The sequence below is a fragment of the Ammodytes marinus genome (genome assembly GCF_949987685.1).
Source record: "Ammodytes marinus genome assembly, chromosome: 9".
In the NCBI taxonomy this organism is placed as follows: Eukaryota; Metazoa; Chordata; class Actinopteri; order Uranoscopiformes; family Ammodytidae; genus Ammodytes; species Ammodytes marinus.
The window spans coordinates 12,903,555-12,923,765 of record NC_137213.1 but is presented as its reverse complement, the minus strand read 5'-3'; the positions used below and the strand labels follow the sequence as shown (position 1 = coordinate 12,923,765).

General features: G+C 40.0%; 2 protein-coding genes across 3 annotated transcripts in view; one reads left to right on the top strand and one right to left on the bottom strand.

The window, feature by feature from the left end:
• The window catches only part of LOC307256004 (guanine nucleotide-binding protein G(olf) subunit alpha), a gene marked incomplete at its 5' end in the record, with an annotated part of 52,870 nt that extends 45,927 nt beyond the window's left edge, over positions 1-6,943 (top strand). For both annotated transcript variants that reach the window (XM_080034857.1, XM_080034858.1), the window contains 7 exons: positions 1,397-1,451; positions 1,569-1,642; positions 4,487-4,545; positions 5,201-5,321; positions 5,741-5,871; positions 6,018-6,085; positions 6,743-6,943. In XM_080034857.1, coding sequence (XP_079890983.1) covers positions 1,397-1,451; positions 1,569-1,642; positions 4,487-4,545; positions 5,201-5,321; positions 5,741-5,871; positions 6,018-6,085; positions 6,743-6,889 — 655 coding nt within the window. In that variant the 3' untranslated portion in view covers positions 6,890-6,943. The remainder of the gene's footprint in view (positions 1-1,396; positions 1,452-1,568; positions 1,643-4,486; positions 4,546-5,200; positions 5,322-5,740; positions 5,872-6,017; positions 6,086-6,742) is intronic.
• A 4,405-nt stretch (positions 6,944-11,348) lies between these two features.
• mppe1 (metallophosphoesterase 1) lies at positions 11,349-19,554 on the bottom strand. The gene is made up of 9 exons (XM_080034252.1): positions 18,995-19,554; positions 18,738-18,846; positions 16,331-16,434; positions 14,892-14,972; positions 14,166-14,274; positions 13,708-13,782; positions 13,459-13,581; positions 12,904-13,041; positions 11,349-12,276 (listed from the first exon to the last, which is right to left on the bottom strand). Exons 1-9 carry the CDS (start codon positions 19,246-19,248, stop codon positions 12,091-12,093), a joined length of 1,179 nt encoding a protein of 392 aa, XP_079890378.1. The 5' UTR covers positions 19,249-19,554; the 3' UTR covers positions 11,349-12,090.
• Positions 19,555-20,211: the final 657 nt, after the last annotated feature.

Here is a 20,211-nt window from a genome sequence, read left to right as displayed (position 1 = left end):
ATCAGTGTTACAGTAACACATTGTGGAGGAGGTTATACATGAATGTAACATACAGAGCTTTGTTATATATGTATCCTACTGTATCTTTATGAATACCTGAATCCAAATGCCTTTTCCACAATAGTGTAGTACTGGCCCTTAGACCTGCATTGCTGGTGCCTTTTTTCTCAATTCAAGTTTTTTAATAGTCTGATTACTCATTTAAATTACAAAAAACAGTCGACAATGGCATTATTTAAAGGGAAACAACAATTCTTCCAAGTGCTAGTATATGGTACATGTTGGCCCTTAGACCAGCCTTGTTGGGGTCTTTTTAAGTGTGTGACTTGGACCGTCCCGGGGCCTGTGTGTGGCCGTGTGTCCCCAGCCTGGGCGTCCTGAGCCTGCTGTGCGGCAGAGAGGCCCAGCTGCTGCTGCTGCACATTCTCTCTCTCTCTCTCTCTCTCTCTCTCTCTCGCTCTCTCTCTCTCTCTCTCTCTTTCTCTCTCTCTCTCTCTCTCTCTCTCTCTCTCTCTCTCTCTCAGTAGTGAAGCAAGCTGTCTAACCTCCACAATAACCGCCTTATGTAATCACTCTGGCTAGAGACAGACCAAAATAGCCCAGACTGAGCAGGCCTGCCCTCTTGTGGCCACCGGCTGTATTAACACCGGCCTGCCGAGCCTCTTTAGGGAGACAGACATGGCGGCCGCCTTTCGTAGCAGTGGCAGCATCCTGTTCTGCTCACAGAACACACACATGTTTAGATAACTATAAGGACTGACGCAGCACAAGAGAAGGGTTGAATGAGCGATATGTATATATATACATAACAGTGGAAGGTGATCAGATTCGGAGAACACAATTAAAATATATACATGTGTTTGGAGAGGTGTAGCATGAAAGTGGCCTTGGGTTCCCCGGATTCCTTGTTTGTTATTTGACTGTTGTGAAATCAGTATCAGAATCGTAGGCGAGACATGGCTGGCATAAACATTGTTTTTTCAAGTATTGGTCACTTTTTCTAGATTTGTCTTTTTTGCTTCCATAACATGTATTCTACTTTCATACTAGTTTAGTCTTAACTTCTAAAGCACTGCAATCAACTAAACCTTCCATAAGAGAAGGAGATAATAATCTACACAAAACTAGTTAGATATTGCCAAATTTGCATATTTATTCAAACATTTCAGAAAAATTGTAATGGAAAATAAAATTGGTTTTATGTAATGAATGAACTGGACAAGTGTCATGGTGATATCTTGAAGGTAAAATGTTACCCTATTCACCTGGAGTCTCCCGGGGACTAATCTCTAGTTTTGATGCGTCTTGACATAGAATTCTTGGATGTTGTTGAATCTGAACACGTCAATAAATGCAAAATCTCTGAAATCTAATCCTGTTCTGTTTCTCTCTGCAGTTTCCTGGACAGAATTGACTCTGTAAGACAGAACGACTACACACCAACCGACCAGGTCAGTTTTGTCTAATGAATGTTTATATATTTTGTAAATCACCTTCAAAAAGATATTCAGTCCTTAATTGTCCTGAGCTTGAAACATCTTTGTGTCCGTGTTTTTTTTTTTTTACAGGATCTGCTACGCTGCCGAGTGTTAACTTCAGGGATTTTCGAGACGAGGTTCCAAGTAGACAAAGTGAACTTTCAGTAAGTGTTGCTCCGCTTTCACTGCAGTATAATAAAAATGCATTTTATTTGTAACAGTAACGCTTTGATAACTACTCCCATAAACACACATGATGAAGACACGGTTGCACTTTGTTGGTAGATGCTGACAAAAAAATACTGCCCACTTAAATATAAAAATTAAAAAAATATAAATACCTACTTTTTTATAGCTTGCTATTTCTATTTCAAAATCGAATCATCAGTGCTGTGAATCATAAAAAATATGAAAGCTTTTTATTTATCAAATACAAACAATCAAAATCTTCCAATGCCAACCACTAAAACCCAGAAAAAACTTTCTTAGAAATAAGGAATAAAAAATAAAATTTATATCTGGAAATCTGTGTCATCGCTGGGCTTTCTCTTAATCCTTTTAATTTATCAAAATAAATATATACACACCCCGCTGTAGGCGTGTTGAAGAGCTCCTCAGCTGTGTCCATTTTCTGCGAACAGTTTTCCAGGGAAACATTTTTAGAAAATTTTACTGTGGCTTTTTTTAGCGTCTCTGTCGTTACCAGTAATCCCAGTTAAGAATTCCCTCTAGGTGGTGTTGCCTTATTTAACTCCTGTTCAGGGTAAATGTTTTGCAACTGCTCTAATGATGCATAAGATGTCAGATAAGATGACCCATTTTCCACATTCCAGTCACAGACACAACAGACTTATTCTACCATCTTAAACGGGCCTTTGTGTAAAATCACATCATCGCACCCGGATGATTGAAATTAAATGCATCTCGCCTTATGTGACTCTTTTAGATTTTCATACATCTACAAATAATTAGAATCAGAAAAGTTTTTGTCACTGGTGTTCCAATTAAGAATATAAATATATATAGAAAAAAGAAGTATGCAAAGAATATAAGTGAATTTATGGGAATAACATTAAAAAAAACAAAGGGGCTTGTGTTTGTTCCCAGGCCAGCCAACTATACAGAACATTCTGCACCTTACGTCCCACTAGAGCAGGGGTGGCCAACCCGCGGCTCGCGAGCCGCATGCGGCTCTTTGCCCAGCTTCGTGCGGCTCTTCAGTTCATATCAAATTATGATTATATTTTTTATTTATTTATTTATTTTTTATACTTTTTTTTTGTGGGCCTATGTGTGTGCACGTTCGCAAACGTTTCATGCGGCTCTTACGTTCGTTTTACATGTTGTCTATTATTTCATGTTTTATTTTATTAATGTGTAGGCCCTATGTGTATGCCTGTTCGCAAATGTTTAATTGAGGACGCAACATAACGTTCGCAAACGTTTGGTGCGGACGCAACATAAAACTGCCCGCTCAGCTTGGAGGGAGGTTTTCCGTGAGTAAACTATTTGTGTCAAGTTCGCTCCGAAACAAAGTGGGAGAGTTCATATTTTTTGTTGAACGTTATGCCAAGCCATTCTGCCTTATATGCCAGGTGTCATTTGCGCATTTCAAGGCTTCAAATCTTCAGCGCCACTTCAGCTCTCTCCATGCTAAAAGTAAGTCCCACAAAGCAACATGCATAGTAAGAGAAAAACGCTATTTTAAATTGTTATATTTTTGTTTGTGGACTTGGTTGAACTGAGAGTTTGTGTGTGAGGCAGTGCACACAATGTTCATTGTTGAAAATGACTGCCCTGTCGTCTTTAGTCCAGTCCTGTCATTATCACAGGGGCGGCCTTAACGATCTGGGGGCCCGTTTCAAGTCCTAGTGTGGGGCCCCCTGTTTTTTTTTTTTTTTTTTTTTTTTTTTTTATAAATAATGCTTGTGCATGCATGTGCAAGCTCCCCGCGAAAATAAAAACGCCCCCCCCCCCTGAAATCTTACTGGCCACCCCAGTGCCCCCCCCCCCAGTTCAAATGTTATTTTTTATTTTCATTTTATTTTTTTAATTACATTTTTTTCCTGATATGTATCCTAGTTCAGAGATGATATGTATTTTTTTTCTGTCTTAACTTTTTTTGATAGGTAGTTGCCAAGTTCATCACACAAACACTCCAATCCACTGATATGAGATCAGTTTGCAATTTTCAATTACTAAATTAATGGTAGGACTGTGGCCACTAGAACTGGTCTCTGGTCAGCAAAGGTCTTGAAAACAGCATAAGTGTGCTTGTGACATGCGTGCCACCCATGCATGTGTATAGGCACGTGTCCCAGCAGATTTTTGAAATCTGAATAAAAAAATTAAAGTTTGTAGTTAGCGAGTGTAACATGTTCTTAGCAAGGGCAGACTTTCATAAATAAAGGTTTATTTTTTTAGCAAGATATTTGGTCAAAAGCTAGTGGTCATCCGTCCCTCTGTCCAGTTGTTAGGCATTTGGCTGCTAGCAAGTTATGTTGTCTTGCTAATTTTACTATTCATCTGAGCTGAAATAAATATTGACTTTTTCCTTTATTATCTTCGCGAGAATGCACCAGAATGCTTAGATTACATGTTAAAAACACAAAAAAATCTTCTGGGGGGGGATGCCCCCAGACCCCCCTTCAGGGGTTTAGTTTTCTGACAAATATTACAATGGATACTAACATGATTTGGGCATTTGGGATTATAAATCATCTTTGAATTGGTTGTACAGCATATCACATGCTATTCATTCAGGGGTGCGATGGCCACCCCACTCTAACTCTGTGGCCCACCTTGGCCACCCCCAGTCAAAATTTCCTGGAATCGCCACTGTGTGTACCCGTGTGTACGATGTGGCTCTTTGCAGTAACACAGTAAAAAATGTGGCTCTTTGTCTCTGACTGGTTGGCCACCCCTGCACTAGAGATAGGAACTAGGGCAGCCAGTTGTGTGTTGTTGTGTCTGAGTCTGACCCAGTATTTTGTCTCTCCTTCCTCTAGCATGTTTGATGTTGGCGGCCAGAGAGATGAAAGGAGAAAATGGATCCAGTGCTTTAATGGTGAGACTTTAAGCCTTTTCTTTTTGTCCTCCTTCATATAACCGCAGTGTAGTTCGTCAGTCGACAAGACATTCTCCTCCCATCACATCCTGTCTGTCTTTTAAAGTGTTTTCTGCCGGCATCGGCATACTGCTGTCTCATTATTTTTGGGTTCAGGGGAGGGAGTCCTAAAAGCATTACAAAAAACATTGATTTTAATATTCTCAAAATAAGACCTCAAAAGTATTGAATTTCAGCAACAATGTATTGAACGTCCTTTACAAAGGATTTGATCCCTTTTGTGGGATCAAATTAATATTTGGAGAGGGGCCGTTATGTGACACACGTCAATACGTCTTTGTTACATAATATCAATGTGAGTTTATTAATGTGAGTTTATAATAAATGTTCCTAATTGAAAGTACCTTAAAATACATCAGAATCTACATTATATCCTTCCTACTTTTGCCAGTATTGCCTTGGCGTTGGCGTTACATTTCATTTTAAGTGGTATTAAAAAGGTATTAAAAAAATCTTAAATTTTTGTTGGATATCCCTGGGGTTATTCCTTTGTATGTGTGTGTGTGTGTGTGTGTGTGTGTGTGTGTGTGTGTGTGTGTGTTTGTGTGATATCCAAAGAGCTGTTCTTGATGTATTTCCTCTCCTCTCCTTGCAGACGTCACTGCTATCATCTTTGTGGTGGCCAGCAGCAGCTACAACATGGTAATAAGGGAAGACAATAACACCAACCGGCTACGGGAAGCCCTGGACCTCTTCCGCAGTATTTGGAACAACAGGTGAGAGAGGTGGAAGCATGACCTAGGCGCTGTCGCCTTTTGTCCTTTTTTAATCTACTGTTCATAGTAACACTTTTACACGCTACCTCCACTGCAGAGATTTCAAATTTGTATACTGACGGCAAGAAGCACAATCTTCCTACAGCTTTCCAAAACACTTCTATTGAACAGAAACAGTTATATTTCGTGTCTAACCAAACAAAACTATGTTCCTGTGTTTGCTTCAAAATAAAAGTCAACTCACGGTTTGTCAGTTAAATGCTTTTAATGTGAAGCTGCAGGAAATGTACCTCTATTTTTATCCCTTCTGTTGAAAGCACCTATAAACTCCCTATCGTCTCACCCCTTTCATGTAATCACACTCGGGAAAACCCCTCATCTTAACGGTGTTGTTGTTGTTTTGTGGCTTTGTTTTCCAGATGGTTACGCACTATATCGGTCATATTATTCCTGAACAAGCAGGACATGCTGGCTGAGAAAGTATTAGCTGGAAAATCCAAAATTGAAGACTACTTCCCCGAATATGCTCGCTACACCATACCAAATGAAGGTAACTGAGATACCCAAATACCCATTAGTTTCCTCTTATATTTTCAAACATTACTCAGTTTTGACTGTGTATCTCTCTCTCCCTCTCTCTCTTTCTCTCTCTCTCTCTTTCTCTCTCTCTCTCTCTCTTTCTCTCTCTCCCTTCAGCAACTCCTGAACCCGGCGAAGACCCGAGAGTGACGAGAGCCAAGTTCTTCATCCGAGACGAGTTTCTTGTGAGTATATTACAGTCCGTTTGAAAGTCAGCTGAAGTTAATGAATGTCCACAGCCATGAATCACCGTGTCCTGTTAATTCATAACTGAGTCCATTCATGCCAAATGCCAACGGAGCATTTGGGGTTACCATGAACTTAATAAAACACACTTCTGCTGATTGTTACCTACTCATGAGAACCGCTCCTGTAGATGAACTGGCTTTTACCAGCCACTGGAAAATGGAAATGATGCACAATAAACAATTACAAAATAACCTTAACTTAACCACTTACTTCTCACAGTATTCCTCAAAGTTGTCTTGGAGGTGATTTTGTTTCTAAGATGTAGGAACAAATGTACACTCAAACATTTATTATTTTGTATACTGTATAACTTCATTAGCAGTATTTTTAGTACTGCAAGTGAGACAAGCCCTAAGTAGTGGATTTGAATGCCAGGAGTCTTTCTAGGACGATTCACAGGAATACCAAAAATGCTGGTTGAATCGAAATTAAATTGTATTGAATAATGTGACAAATTAAAAAGGTAGGGACATTTTCAGATTCCTTAAAATTAAAGGTAAATAAACGGCCACATAAAAAGGATCGTGAACCAGATGATGTTGAGTCCCCCTAACCTCTCTCCCCTCTCTCCCCCCCCCCCCATCCTCCTTTAGCGGATCAGCACTGCGAGTGGCGACGGCAGACACTACTGCTACCCGCACTTCACCTGCGCCGTGGACACAGAGAACATCCGGCGGGTGTTCAACGACTGCCGGGACATCATCCAGAGAATGCACCTGCGGCAGTACGAACTCTTGTGATGGGAGACTCTGCCTCCGTCAAGCCTTCTGTGTTAAATTTTTTGATTTTAATTTTTTTTCTCTCCACCATTCTGCATCCTTGACGAAAACCCTCCCAACTCCACACCTCCCCACTTTACACCTCCCTCCCTTTACTCCCCCCGCCCCAAAGAACCCCACAACGACCCCCTGACCACCCCTCCCGTCGAGGACTATGAAGTACTACTGAAGTGTGTCAAATCCTCTTCCTCTTCTTAACTTCTTAGCTTTTTGTACTTTATTTTTTCTCTCTCTCTCTCTCTCCGAGACCGATTCATCCCCCATTTCACCGACGTGAAAGGAAGGTTGGGGAACAAAGTTGTTGCGTGCCGCTTATTTTCTTCTTCTTCTTCTTTTGATCCTTTTGAATGCCTTGATTTTTGTCATTCCACTAAGCCTTGGGCTACCTCCTAATTATTTTTTGCCCCTTTTTTTGTCCTTAACCCAATTTTTTATTTTTTGGCTCTGTCATTGGACCTGGACTTGGTGGGTGTGGATACATAAAACACACCTACGGGACCTCAGTGTAGAGGCAGTGTGTGCGTGTGTTTGTATGAGTGTTCATGTGCGTGTGTGTGTGTGTGTGTGTGTGTGTGGGAATGCCATGTGTGTGAGGATGTGTGTGTTTGTCTGTGTGTGTGTGTGTGTGTGTGTGTGTGTGTGTGTTCATGTTTGTGCGTCACCTGCCGGTTAAAGCTGGCATCACCACCATGACCTTGGCCCCATCCCCTATATATTTTTCTTTATTTTTGAATTTTTTTGCCCCATCACCCACTCCGACCTGCCTCATCTCTCTGCGTGAACAACAACTGTCTGGGACGGCGACGACACACAACGCGCGGAGAGGGACAGAGCTTTGGTGGACGGAGGGGAACCGAGTGGATGAAGAGATAAATGCACTTTGCATCAGGTTCCTTAATAACTTTTTTTTTTTTTTTTTTTTTCGGTTGTTTGTTTTTTCTCCAGAGGAAGCATACACACAATGTAGCATCACAATATTTATTACCCTGTCACGATGTTAGCTTGACCGAGCTGCAGGGTGCACCGAGCGGCCGAGAGACATGTTGGAGCGAAAGTGAAATACGACACAAATCGACGACAAAGAAGAAGAAGAAGGATTTTAAATGAAGGAAAAGGGACTGAGCTCTCTGCACCTTAGCCCTGCTGCCTCCACGGACTCGGACCTGCCTCCTTTCTTTATTTTTTTTGTTGTTTTTTTCCTCCACACAAACCATCCTTTTAGCTTTTAGAGATACTGATGGGAGGGGAGGGTGGGGAACGGGACGGGAGAGAAAAATGTATTGTTCTCTTTTTTTTTTCTTTTTTTTTTGTTAACTTGTACACTGTGCAAGGTTGAATTATCCTGTACAGACTGTAAAATGTAATATTATTTTGTACAACTTAATTGAAAGAAAAACAAATCTACTTGTAGATCTTTGTGCCTTGATTATGGCTGTACCTGTAAATGAGCTCAGATGTAAGTATGTTTTCGACTGCGCTGTACAGCTTGATGTCAATCTCTATCAGCAGCGGAAGACTGCGGGTAGGGGACTTTCTCTGTAGAGTTTAGTTTTTTCTGGTTTATAAAAAAAAGAGGAAATGCTGTTTAGTAAAAAATAAAAAAATAGGGAAAAAATCCTAAAAACCTGTATACATTATGCAAATTAACCACTTACCTACAGTGAAGACCAGATGTTGCAGCGCCATGCCTTTTATTTTATTTTATTCTTCTATGGTTGGTTTTTATTTTTTCCTCCTTTTTTTTATTTTATTATTTCTTTTTTTGAATTTCACAGCTTTAAACAAAACATTGGAAATCCATTGAAAGTGTCCAAATTGCAACCTGGTGTTGTTTTAATAGGAACCAACGTTTTTTTTTTTTTTCCTTTTTTTTTTTTTCAATATGAAGTGTGTATGAGATCTGTACTGATGTGTGTGCCTGTGCGCATGTGTACATAAAACAAACATAGACTCACAGACGCATTGTGTGTGTGTGTGTGTGTGTGTGTGTGTGTGTGTGTGTGTGTGTGTGCGTGAGTGCGCGTGTGAGGGACGAGTGTGCGTTGTGTGTAAAATTTTATAAATGTATGTACATGTAAATTTATAGGTCTATATAAATATATATGTACAATTATACATGTTTAATTATGTGTGTGCCTAGGTGTACATACCTATGTATGTATACGGTAAATATGTATACATACACACATAGGAAAGCATGTTTAGAATGGAGATGAATAAATGAGAGCGTGCAATATTAGTAATTCTTTGGTCCTTTGGAGCCATAACCCAATGGCACAGGCACTATGAATGTGTGAGCAGCACCCAACAAGACAAGCTCTTCTCCTTGTACAAACAGCATCAGCCTTTTTCTTCTGCTACAGTACACGTCTATCCCCAAAAGAGAGTGAACTGACTGGAGGTGCAAAAACCTTGTTTGGCCTGGGAGGATGATTAAATGACATTTTTATTTTCTTTAAATAAAGAGGCACATTAGAGGACTTTGCTTTATTTCCATCTTGGTGTCCAGTTGTGTCCACATTTGTTACCACTGAAGGGTTTCATTCGAATTTCATGACATTTTTCCCTGCGGTTAAGGGGTTGTGCGTATAGTTGCAGTATGTGCGGGTGAGTAGGGGCCGGGGACATTCAGTGTATTTACAGTGTTTCAGCAGAATTGTTTTGGTGTAAATACAGACCTTTTTCACAGCACACGTTTTGACTAGTCATAGTGGGAGAAGCTCAGGTGTTAGTAATAACATTGGAGACGGCTTCCTTTGTATTCAAGTGTCCCCGTGAGGCGTCACGGAGCAGCAAGAACAGTACCATTCAGCCATCGTTACTTTGATAATTTACGCTTGTGTTTTTCCTACTGTGACATGTCAGATTGTTCTTATAAAGCTATCCTGATTCCTGATACATCAATATTTATATGTGGGCCATTCCAATCTAAAAGGCCCCTCATGTTTTGGCAGTTTCTCTGATCTAGTTAAAGGTGTTTGGGATAACTGTATGTCCAGTCATCCATGTGCACACTCACAAATAAAGGACATTATTGTACCTTCAGGGGTACAATGACATTGTCCCCTGATATTGTACCATAACATTTAAAAAAAAAAGTACAGATATGCACCTTTTACTGCTTGGAAGCATTGTACATGTGCTATTGTGGCCCTCAAAAAGATACATCTAGTTAGCTTGAGTTCCAATAATTAACCCAAGGTAGCAGGTGCATTAATGTTATTTGTACCTTGGGAGACATAAAAGGACTTGTGCTCTAGGCTACATGTATTTCAGTGCATTGTATGATCAAGGTGTCATTTCAGTGCAATAAAACTACCAGGAGATGTCAGTAAAAGAGGTCTAATCAAGCTACATAGTTTGAAAACATCTCCAGTGTGGGTCAACCGTGGGTGTTCAAGGTATGATTTTATAGAAATATCAGGAAAATAGCCAATACATGTGATAAAGTACAATTTTTCAAAAACAAACAAATCTTCACTAAAACTAGTGAGATAAAACTATTTGAGTAATCAATCAGTTAACAGAAAATGATTAGATGACAATGTTAATTATGAATTGTTTAACTCAATTTTCTGGTTTTATATCATTTTGAATTGTGAATCTTTTTTGCTATTGGACTGTAGGTTTAACAAATTGTGATAGATGAATTGAATGAACACATTTCTTATTTGCCGTACTATTGAATAATCCAAATATTTAATCATCTGACTATTAAAGGTAGTCCATCATATTCAAAAATTATAGAAATTGAAAAAAGATTGCTGCCCAATGTTTTGCAACATTTCCAAATATGATGTAAAACACAGAGTTGTTACATTGACAACACCATGATATAAAATCGCATTCAGGTGAATAATATTGTCTCACATATCCAATATAAAGAATATGTTGGTAGAAGGGGATTTTTACGCTTAAAACAAAACTGCAAACAAGATAGAATCTCATTTACAGGAATATTGCCCCAATAAGATATCATTCACTTACTGCTTTTTTTTTTTTTTTTTACATGATTTTGCATCTATCAAGGTCACGTTGTTTTCATTTCTGGAGAAAAGAAGGAAATCCTCAAATTTAATAAGCTGGAGCCCTTTTTCATTAAAAATGCCTATTATCAAAATAGTCAGAAACCAATTAGTTTTTGTCAACTTATTGGTCATTCAACTAATATTTCATATGTGCTTGTAGGCCTTAATAATGTTGGGTAGTATACAATATTTTATAAAGTCTTCATGTGTTTCGTTTCCAAAAATCATGATTCGTAAAGTAACTAATAACTTAAATCATCCAAATAAATGTAGTAGAGTAAAAAGAAAATATTCAATCTAAGTAGGTTCCTCAAATGTGTAACTTCGTACCTGGCTAAATACCACCTCTGCCTCTCGGTAGTTCACACCATAACTCCAAAAACAGGCCGTATGGATGCTGATTTATTATGTACATTTCATCAGAAAACATTTTTTTTTTTTACAGTTTGGCAAAAACCCTCACAAACATTTGGCACAGATTAAAGTCAGCAATAAATATATTAATTTATGCACCATATAAACAACCAGGAACCCCAGATGGATGTATAGATGGATTATCGGACATCAACAACAGAAACAGTGTTGGGAGTGTGAGAGGATCAGTGTGTTTACATCAGACCACAGAACATAAAACCACCATCTTACATCTGACTTCACCTTAAATCAGACAGACAGTATTTACACATGTACGTCTTCCATTTGTCCAATACTTTATGCCACAGGTGTCAACTTTACACTAAACAAGCCAGTCAAAGGAAAACTGTTGTAAAGTCAGTGACGGCTACTATTATGCGATTGAAAACTTCCTGAATAAGCTCAACTGGTCTATACATCTGCTTCGTCATCTGAGGCTAGATAACCACATCTTCATCATCATCATCAATATCAGGGCTTATAGACTTTGTATCCTTCAAAAGACATTCAAAATATATATATTTGTGTCCATCACAGTGTCGCAAAAAACATCTGGACAGACTAATTTGAGGTTGTACGAATAGAGTTTCTCTGAACAAGAGGAATGGCACGTTTCATTTGCACAACAAACAAAAAAAAATCTTCACATCTTTTTTCATTTCACCAACTCCCACTTCATGGCTGTTGTCCTGGAGCGTGGTGCGCTCTGGATAATGTAGTTCACAGGGACTTGTGCTTCCCCAGCAGACAAAGGCTGAGGCACTGCAGCAGGCCCTTCATCCACAGACAGTGAGCCAATAGCAGCAGCAGCAGACCAGCGCCGGCCGAGCAGTACACACCGATCACTGTGCTCTCCTCCGGCAGGAAACACTTGGACAGAGCGTGGCTGTCAGGTGACACAGTCGCCTGTAAAGGTAAAGAATAAGTGATTTGAAATTAGAATTAGTGGTGATAATAAGATCAACACAGGGGCCTGCTAAGAGCTCTTCAGCCACCAGGGGGCTCCCACAAGTTGAAAATGAGAACCGAAATTGGGTCCCCCCTCCTTTCCCCTCTGCACCATTTTAATTTTAATTTGACAATTTAAAGAGACAGTCCCTGTTTTTTTTATTGTGCCATTTGACGTTTTTTGGAATATATCTTACACGCATTGGGGGCTTTAGAACGTATTCAAAAAGGTGTGTAGACGAAAATGAGATAAGATGTAAACTGGCATGTTGCTAGCTATGGTGGGACACCTTTGTTTACATATACCCTTTGTTTACATACCATCTTAAAGAGCCTAGATGTGAATTAACACCAGATTGTCTTTTTTCAGCGCGCACACATGTACGGACAGGTAGCAGATAGTGAGGAAGTATTAGCTGATTTTGATGAACAAAAAGTTATTTTGACGATATTGATTCAAGCTGCAATTAATTTTTTATTTTCACTACACAAAGACTCATCTATCATTCGCCATCATTTGTGCTCGGCATCCCTCGATAACAGTGCAGGAGTTTGTTTGTTTGTTTGTTTGTTTGTTTTGCTCACCAGGATGAAGCTGGGATTGTTCCTGTTCCTCCAGCTGAACGATGGAACGCTGATTTCTGGGATCTTGTCATGGAGAACCTCACATCCGCTGTGGGTGTGTCCACTCAGGATGAGGCGGGGCTTGAACCACTGCATCAGCTACGGAGAGAGACAAGGCCCAAAACTAGAGATCAGAGAGCGGTTGCTGCTGCTCGCTTACGTCATCATCATCATCATCATCATCATCATCATCATCATCATCATCATCATCATCATCATCATTTGCTGTTACTATATGGGGGAGCCATAACTGCATTTTATTTGGATGAAGCCAGTTCAAGACAGATCTGTGCTTTGAGAGAGAGACTCAATGACTTATCATTGTAATGTGTTTATGCATGTATATATGGGGGTGGGGGGGGGGGGGGTTTACTGTTCTACAATAGTCATGCCTATAAAGCCTTTTTTAATTGAATTGAGAGATAAAGAAAGAGAGGGAGAGAGAGAGAGAGAGACACACACACACACACACACAGTGAGAGAGGAAAGAAGTGTAACTACACTGCATTCACTCACCTTGTGTGAGGCATCCTTGGACAAGACGTCATACTTCTCCCTGAACAGCAGGTGTCTCTCTTCAGGCGGTGCAGCGTCCTGTCCTGTGCAGGCAGCATCACTCACTCTGTACAGAGGATAGTGCTGCAGAACAGGGAAGACATGATTATCAACTGTATAGCATTTGTGGCATGTTTTTAAGGACAACACCGTGACACAACATTTTCAAATGGTGCCATGCCTATTATACAGAGCACACTTGCAGTTTACCTGTAACATGATGGGGGCAGTGGGAGGGTAGGGCTGCGAGCCTTCACAGTTGACTGTTTCTCCGCTGTCTTTCTTCTGCAGAAAAAGGATTAAAATAAGGAATTATTAATTTGATATCTCTACTCCTTCTCTTTAAAAAGAGATTTTTGCTGTTTCCACATACAAAAAGCTAATCAGATGCCACTTTCCACATGCTTTTTTACAAACACTGCAAAAGAACAAACCTCCAGATGTGACTGAGCTTTTGATATAACGTCTTTCACACTACTCAGTGTCGCCTGCAACAGACAACACACACACGCACACGCACACACACACACATACACACACACACACACACACACACACACACACACACACACACACACACACACACACACACACACACACACAGACACAGACACAGACACACACACACACACACACACACACACACACACACACACACACACACACACCTGAAGTGAACAGTTGAGATCTCTGGAAAGTTTAATGAGCTCCTTCTCCACCTGCTGGCAGATGGGACAGCTGTCGCCGTGCAGAGCCACGCTGTTCACCAGAAGAAAACTGAAGAGAGAGAGAAACAAAGGTCTCAGAAACTCTGGCATGAGATGGTTATAATAGCAATCTGTAATCTCTAGTCTATATTGGAGTCGTCAGAACTTCTTGTCTTAAATAAAGAGCGGAAATAATCAAATATTATAATGAAATGATATTCAAATAAATATCAATCACCTTTTTTCTGAATAATTAAATGTCTTGATCTTCAAAGAAGAACAAAAGCAGGATGCTGCTTCAGACTTGACAAATATTTAAAGTTGCTTTTTCAAAATACTATTGATTATGTATTGGAAATGACTTTTAAGACTCAATAGTAAAGAAAGAGGAGATTTTGCATTGTTTGCTGTGAGTGGATCCACACTGATGTCAGTCACCTATGTTTATTACCGTAACTCTATTCGTCTTTTGTTCCTGTTCTCACATATCTTAGTTTTCTGTTGCATTTTTCTGTCTGCTGTCTATTTTTAAAGCAATGTTTTTTGGCGCAGTGACAGTTGGGATTACACCCATGACCTTCCCCGCCTGATGACTCACAGCCCTGCAGCTGTGTGGTAGGTCACCCCATACTATATGTTGCCTCCACACTAGACTGTATATAATGGCTGCCTCCTCCCGTCACTCACTTGACTCCCTTTTTGGTGACGATCCTGGTGGAGGAAGCGTTGAATACTTGATCAAAGCGCTGCATCTTGGACCACTCCATCCTACAGAGACAGACACAGACACACAAGACTCTCGTAAACACAGAAGCCAAAAATAAATAAATAAATAATAAAAAAAACCTGCTTCTCAATCTGTCACGTCTGTCTGTCTGTTACATAAGCGCTGTGAGCCATCTCACTTCCTAGTGCACCAGTCAAATCAAAGCACACACAAGCCGCTGCTGCTGCTGCTGAGTGTCTATACATAATCCCATATTTCTGACTCACAGGCGTCTCATATTAAACTGTGAGACAATTTTATGCATATCCTTGTATTTTTTGGTGTTACTGTATATCCAGGGGGGAGGATATAATGATTGCAATGTCTCTGCAATACCATGCAATCCCAGATGAACAGCACCACAGACATACAGGCTAAAAAAAAGTTGAATCAAGACCTTGTTATAAAACTGCTGGATTGCTTTATATAGCACATGTCACATGTGTTTTTCTGACAGATTTGCTTTTGCGACTGATTGATTTATCGAAAAAAATGTTACCAAGTTAGGTTTTTACTTCATTGTTATAACTGTAAATTATTCTGCAGGCCTTCGAGGGATAAGGCTGGTATTATTATAACTTGTTTTTACTCTGAAAAAAAAATTAAAAAAAGACCAAAACTAACACACAAAAAAACAACCTTCTCAGCCTCAAGCCCATTAGTTCCTACTGAGAACATTACTACAAATGTAAATCACCCAAAGAAGGGTTTTCCTAAAACAGCTGGACACTGCAGTTTTTTGAGAAATCGTTACTCAGCGCAAGTAAACAATGCATTTGTTGGGGACTATTTTTTTCAGCTGTGGATGAATACTCATTTGGTGCTGTGTTGACTATTTACAGCAGCAGGTTGATGTATGTATGTGCTATTGATTCTACATCAACTACAGAAGACTAGTGTTCATTGTAATTAAGCCTTTAGTGTTTCTTTGTATGCAGCACAAAAAAACACTACAAAAGACATGACCTCACTCTACCTCATGAGTTAAATATCTCTTCAAAGGTTATGCAATGTTGACAAATTTCCTTTCTTTTTGATTGTATTGTTTGCTGACTCTGCGGTGTTAAAGTATGAGGCTTTTATTGAATTCTGTTTGTCAGTCTTCTCTCATTGAGCCAAAGAGAAACACAAACAGACCTCTCTCATCAGATATTTCTATAACTGGGACAGAGAATAATACAGAAATGGTATAAAAATTGTTATGTCTTGAAAATATCGTATTGTATTCTGAGGTCTGACAAGTGTCGAATAGTGAACTCCAAGTCCTTTTTCCAAGTCTCCAAGTCTTTGCCCTTCCCTTCAGAGGCCGAAGCCAAAAGTTCAACCACAATGACAATGACACAAAGAAGCAAGTCCTTACTCGTAGTGGAAACCGATGTCGTGATTTCCAACCAGAACAACCAGTTCTGTGTCAGTGGAGTGTCTGAACATCCTGTGGAAGCGTCGCACGTCGTCCTCCCAGTGCTGTGGAGAGAGAGAGAGAGAGAGAGAGAGAGAGAGAGAGAGAGAGAGAGAGAGAGAGAGGTAGAGAGACAGTGACAGAGAGAGAGAGAGTTAATAGGGTCTCAGAGGTGCCACCCAGCTCCCCCCCATGGGTTCCTGAGCCGGGCCGACTTGACTCCAGTTTCAATATTTTGCACCAGAAGGGACCAAAGCCACACACACACACGCACACACACACGCACACACACACACACACACACACACACACACACACACACACACACACACACACACACACACACACACACACACACACACACACACACACACACACACACACACACACACACACACACACACACACACACACACACACAGGGGATATGTAATTATGCCAGTGCAGTGTGTTTACATGATGTTTCCCATACTGATGTGTCTCTAGATGATTCCCTGATGCTGCTTTTAATTAGCGCAGAAACCATTAACCATTGACAGGAGATTAGTTGACAATCATTTAAAAAATGTATTAAGCTTTCAAGGAAGAAATTGACTTTTGGTCAGCTAAAATGGTGATGGTTAAATTTATTTTGATCATTTATTGATTTTTTTACATCTTTATATATAGACTCTTTGCGTTTTTGGACAACTTCACAGTCAAAACAAGCATTCTAAAGACAACTTGTGATGTTCATTTTGCACCATTTTTTTGTGTGGACCACCGGATGATCAATCTAGTGGTCCACACAACAAAAATACTTGACAAAAAAAAATTGTTAGAACTTGGGGCCCAATTTCAGACAAAGCAAGCCACTTCAAGAAGTCCTCTACATGTTTGTTTTTCCAGTATTTTCTGATCTGTTTATAAACCAAAAAACATTCAATCAGTTAAGGATATAATCATATAGAATGATTCATATTGGAAACAATGTCTACTGTAGCTGCAGACCTACTTTCAGCATTTGCTTTTATGCACATTCAACTATTTCATTCCTTCCTCTTGCAGAAATGTAAAAAATGTATTAAGCTTTCAAGGAAGAAATTGACTTTTGGTCAGCTAAAATGGTGATGGTTAAATTTATTTTGATCATTTATTGATTTTTTTACATCTTTATATATAGACTCTTTGCGTTTTTGGACAACTTCACAGTCAAAACAAGCATTCTAAAGACAACTTGTGATGTTCATTTTGCACCATTTTTTTGTGTGGACCACCGGATGATCAATCTAGTGGTCCACACAACAAAAATACTTGACAAAAAAAAATTGTTAGAACTTGGGGCCCAATTTCAGACAAAGCAAGCCACTTCAAGAAGTCCTCTACATGTTTGTTTTTCCAGTATTTTCTGATCTGTTTATAAACCAAAAAACATTCAATCAGTTAAGGATATAATCATATAGAATGATTCATATTGGAAACAATGTCTACTGTAGCTGCAGACCTATACTTTCAGCATTTGCTTTTATGCACATTCAACTATTTCATTCCTTCCTCTTGCAGAAATGTAAAAAAAAAAAAAAAACTTCTGCTGAATATGAATGTCACAAAGATGCGAACAGAGTGTGAAAATGAGGAACAAGCTGACTGGGGGCAACATGACAGATTAGTGCAGATTTTACAGTCCTTTTTCCTTTTTTTAATGATGCTATGTTTTGGTGCATGGATGCTCAACACATGATGGATCCAATTTGACATCTGGCAATAGATGTGTGAGAAAATCCCAGGGGATTTTTTTCTTCAATGTTTCCTCCTAAAGCTGGATGACTGTAGCTACACCATGGAGGGCTAAAAGGAGGCAGACTGCAGCTAGGCCTACTGTTGTTATTTTGGTTGGTGGTTTCCTTAGAAACATGTATTGTCTTTCTCTTGTGCCCTGAATGGTCCAATTTTTTTTTGTAATACACACACACACACACACACACACACACACACACACACACACACACACACACACACACACACACATACACAAGTAGAAAAGAGAAAATGCATTATATAACGTCAGGTTCAAAATTGTTACAGCTATGGTCTACCTAAAGCCATTTTTTTAGATGGTTCTTAAAAGTGGAATATAAAGGATTCTCTCTTGTTCCAAGTGAAAGGCTATTCCAGTATTTACTTCAACTTACCCGACGGCACATGCAGTTTTGCCAAATGTTTTGCGCCTGTATGGCAACTCACAATCCCTAGTGATGATGGCCTCTTTGCATCCATCACATAGCCATGCTGCTCTCTCATAGGCAATGCATCATCCCGACCATCATCATCCTCATATGCAAAGCGCAGACAACGCAATAAATAAAAACAAGGTAGCTCTATACATTACCTTCTGTGAGCTCCACTTGCCTTCGTCGAAGATGTCCCCGAGAATAAACACTATTTCGGGCCTGAGCAGCCACAGTGCGGTCTGGAAAGCCCTCTCCATCTGCCATTCCCTGTGCGTTTGGAGACGACAAGCATTATACGCGTCATTTGTTTTGTTTTGTGTTGACATCTCGCTCGGAGCACAGATAGAGGAATTATAACAATAACACAAATAGTCTCCCTATAGGCCTTATATAAGTAAAGGGAAAATGACATTACCTCCTCAGCTTGTCGAACCAATGTCCCCCTATGGCTCCAAGCAGGTGTGTGTCGGACAGCACCATAGCGCGGACCGGTGAACCTAGTGGCCGACTTTCGCTGCCCTCTCCCCCGGCCCGTGCATGGCTGATCTTCGGCCAGGCGCACTGGAGGATGGTGGGGAAGTAGATGAGATACTCGCAGTAGAAGAATGCGCCGCAGACCACCGCGATCAGCCCAGCAGCGACCATCAATCGGACGCTGAACCTCGGCATGTCTTTGTTATTCGGAGGCGATTGTCAGGATGATGCCCTGCTGCTGCTGCTGCACTGGCGCTTTGGGGGTGATGGAGCGGTCCATGAGGCATTTTCCTCTCTTCCAGACCCGGGCTGTGTGTTAGGGCTCCAGCCGTGTGATGGTGATGTTCATCATGGCAAAGAATTATAGGCTATGGTTTGAGTCTGCGCATGATTTAACAATGATAATAAATAAAAAATGAATAAATAGGCAAAAAAAAAATGCTCCGTGTCAGGTGATGAACATTGAGATACAAAGTTGGAATGCGTCCTCATGCCCGAGGAGTCAGCAGCAACCTGCCGTTGTTTCATAATCACAGCTCCGCCAGATGAATGTCAAGCTCCGGACAATTCCGGGAATAATTTTTCAAAATAAAACGGTGATAAGTGATCCTATATTTTAATGAGTATGCTAAAAATGTATTATAGTCCTATACTCATGAAAAGCTACTTTTATTTTTTATTCAATGTCAAATTATTTATTTGTTGCCAGTAGGCCTCGGCCTACCACTTTGTATGCTATTAAAAAATATTTAGGCGTATTAGCCTACACATTAGCCTACTTGTGGGCTACCTGAGATTCCTATAACACACGTAGGCTAGCCTATGCATTTCTCCCGAAAGCAACCGTACCTTGTTTATATTTGTTTTATAGCAAGTTATACATTTGTGGATTGTGGTTATTTTTAAACCGATATTTATACTTGCACCTTTATAATAGGCTATATTTGATTGATATATTTATATTTTCAATACTTGAATTACTGACCATTATAAGCTAGCCTAGCTTACTAGCCTACTAAAACATTAATTTACCATTTCCCCCACCCAGACGTGTCAAATTTGACTCAACTTAAAAACACAACTGGCTGACTTCCGGTGTTTTTCTGCTTACATCTGCGGGCTTTACTGCGTGTTGTGCGCTCGTGTCTTTAACTGGGT